We start from the raw sequence: 1,490 nt of genomic DNA, 5'->3' as shown, positions 1-1,490 counted from the left end.
CTTCATTTCCTTCCAACAAGGTACACAAAGGAGAGGAATCAAAGATGTCAAAGCAGAAGGAAAATAAAGTGAAAAAAGATAATTAAAAAGGGGAATAAAAGAAACACAAGAACAAGACACATGGAGGAAAAGGCAGATGAAATGAAGTTGGGAAAATTAGTGACCAGAAAAGAAAGAGGTAAAGAAGAAAAAGAAGAAAAAGAAAGAAGTAAAAAAAAAATGAAAAGGAGGAGGAGAAAAAAGAAAAGAAGGAAGAAAAGGAAGTAGAGAAAAAAAGGAAGAAAAAGAGGATGAAGAACAAAAAGGAGAAAAGGAAGAGAAGAAGGAAGAAGAAAAATAAGATGTTTGTAGGAGAAAATGAAGACTCACAATATAACTTGCTTAACCCTAGGATGGACAGGAAGAAAGATACAAAAATGGAGAGAGAAAAAGAGAAAAGAAAAATAAGAGAAGGAACACTAGATAGTGAAGGATAAAGAAAAAAGTGCAGGAGACATGTAATAATCCACAAAATGGAGAAGAGCAGAGGAAGAGGAAGAATCTGAAGTTTTGTTTTTACGAAAGTTCTTATCACCAAAACACAGTATTATTGGAATCTTAAAGGAACATTACACTTTTATGCTGCTTATTCTCAAAATAGGTTTTAATCACTGGATTTTCATTTTATTCAGTTCTTTATCATACAATTATACTTCAATCGTACTTTCTAGTTAAAAGATAATCTACAAGTTATGCCTCATATTATATAACAACTGCGTAAATAGTGTTACGTTGCATTATGAAATGGCTATTATAAATTGGCACGTTCAGTTCGTTGCATTATGAAATGGCTATTATAAATTGCGTCACGTTTACCCTTTTTTTTACCATATTATATTCGAACGATAATTCAATCTGCCTTTACCATTAAATCTTTCATAAAAATTACCTCAAAATATACGTCCTCTTTATTCTCCCCCTAAACAAAAAACAGAAAGATACTATAACACTCAAATAATAAGAATAAAAATGAGAAAGCCTTAAAGAAACCTACAGACATACGAAATGCACTTGCCAGTTGCCAGAAGCTTCGTGCACACTCCTTTCGCTCACACTTTCTACTGCCTGCGAATTGCACTCGTATGCGGTTGTAAAATATGCCAGTTGTCGGTTAATGTTTTTTTTTTTCGGAGAGCGCTAGGTTTTAGTTAGCAAAATTCGCTAGGTAGGAATTTATATATGGATGGTACTGAAAGAAAGAAATGTGATGGAGTGGGTGTAGAAGAGTTGATTGAAATGTAATGGCAGGCGCTTACTTGTAAAGAATTGTAGTTGCTAACCGTGTGTTTCTTTTCGAGGAGCGCTAAGTTTGGTTTTGCAAAAGTCATTCGGAAGTAAAGATGTTGATAACACATCAGTGATAAAAGGATGAAATGGAATGACAGGGAAGATTTTCCAGAAGTGACAAACGCACCATGGACCGCTGAAATTGCTAGGCAAGAAGTAAGCTA

At 34.1% G+C, this 1,490-nt stretch overlaps 1 protein-coding gene across 1 annotated transcript in view; it reads right to left on the bottom strand.

Moving 5' to 3' along the window:
* The window catches only part of LOC119590494, a 12,920-nt gene extending 11,553 nt beyond the window's left edge, over nt 1–1,367 (bottom strand). The window contains exons 1-2 of the mRNA XM_037939144.1: nt 1,296–1,367; nt 1,034–1,104 (exon numbers count right to left, since the gene is read on the bottom strand). Coding sequence (XP_037795072.1) covers nt 1,034–1,104; nt 1,296–1,367 — 143 coding nt within the window. The remainder of the gene's footprint in view (nt 1–1,033; nt 1,105–1,295) is intronic.
* Between the last annotated feature and the right edge of the window lie 123 nt (nt 1,368–1,490).

This window comes from Penaeus monodon, chromosome 27 (genome assembly GCF_015228065.2).
Source record: "Penaeus monodon isolate SGIC_2016 chromosome 27, NSTDA_Pmon_1, whole genome shotgun sequence".
Classification (NCBI taxonomy): Eukaryota; Metazoa; Arthropoda; class Malacostraca; order Decapoda; family Penaeidae; genus Penaeus; species Penaeus monodon.
Note: the sequence above shows the minus strand (reverse complement) of the source record. Positions and strands in the feature narration are given on the sequence as shown.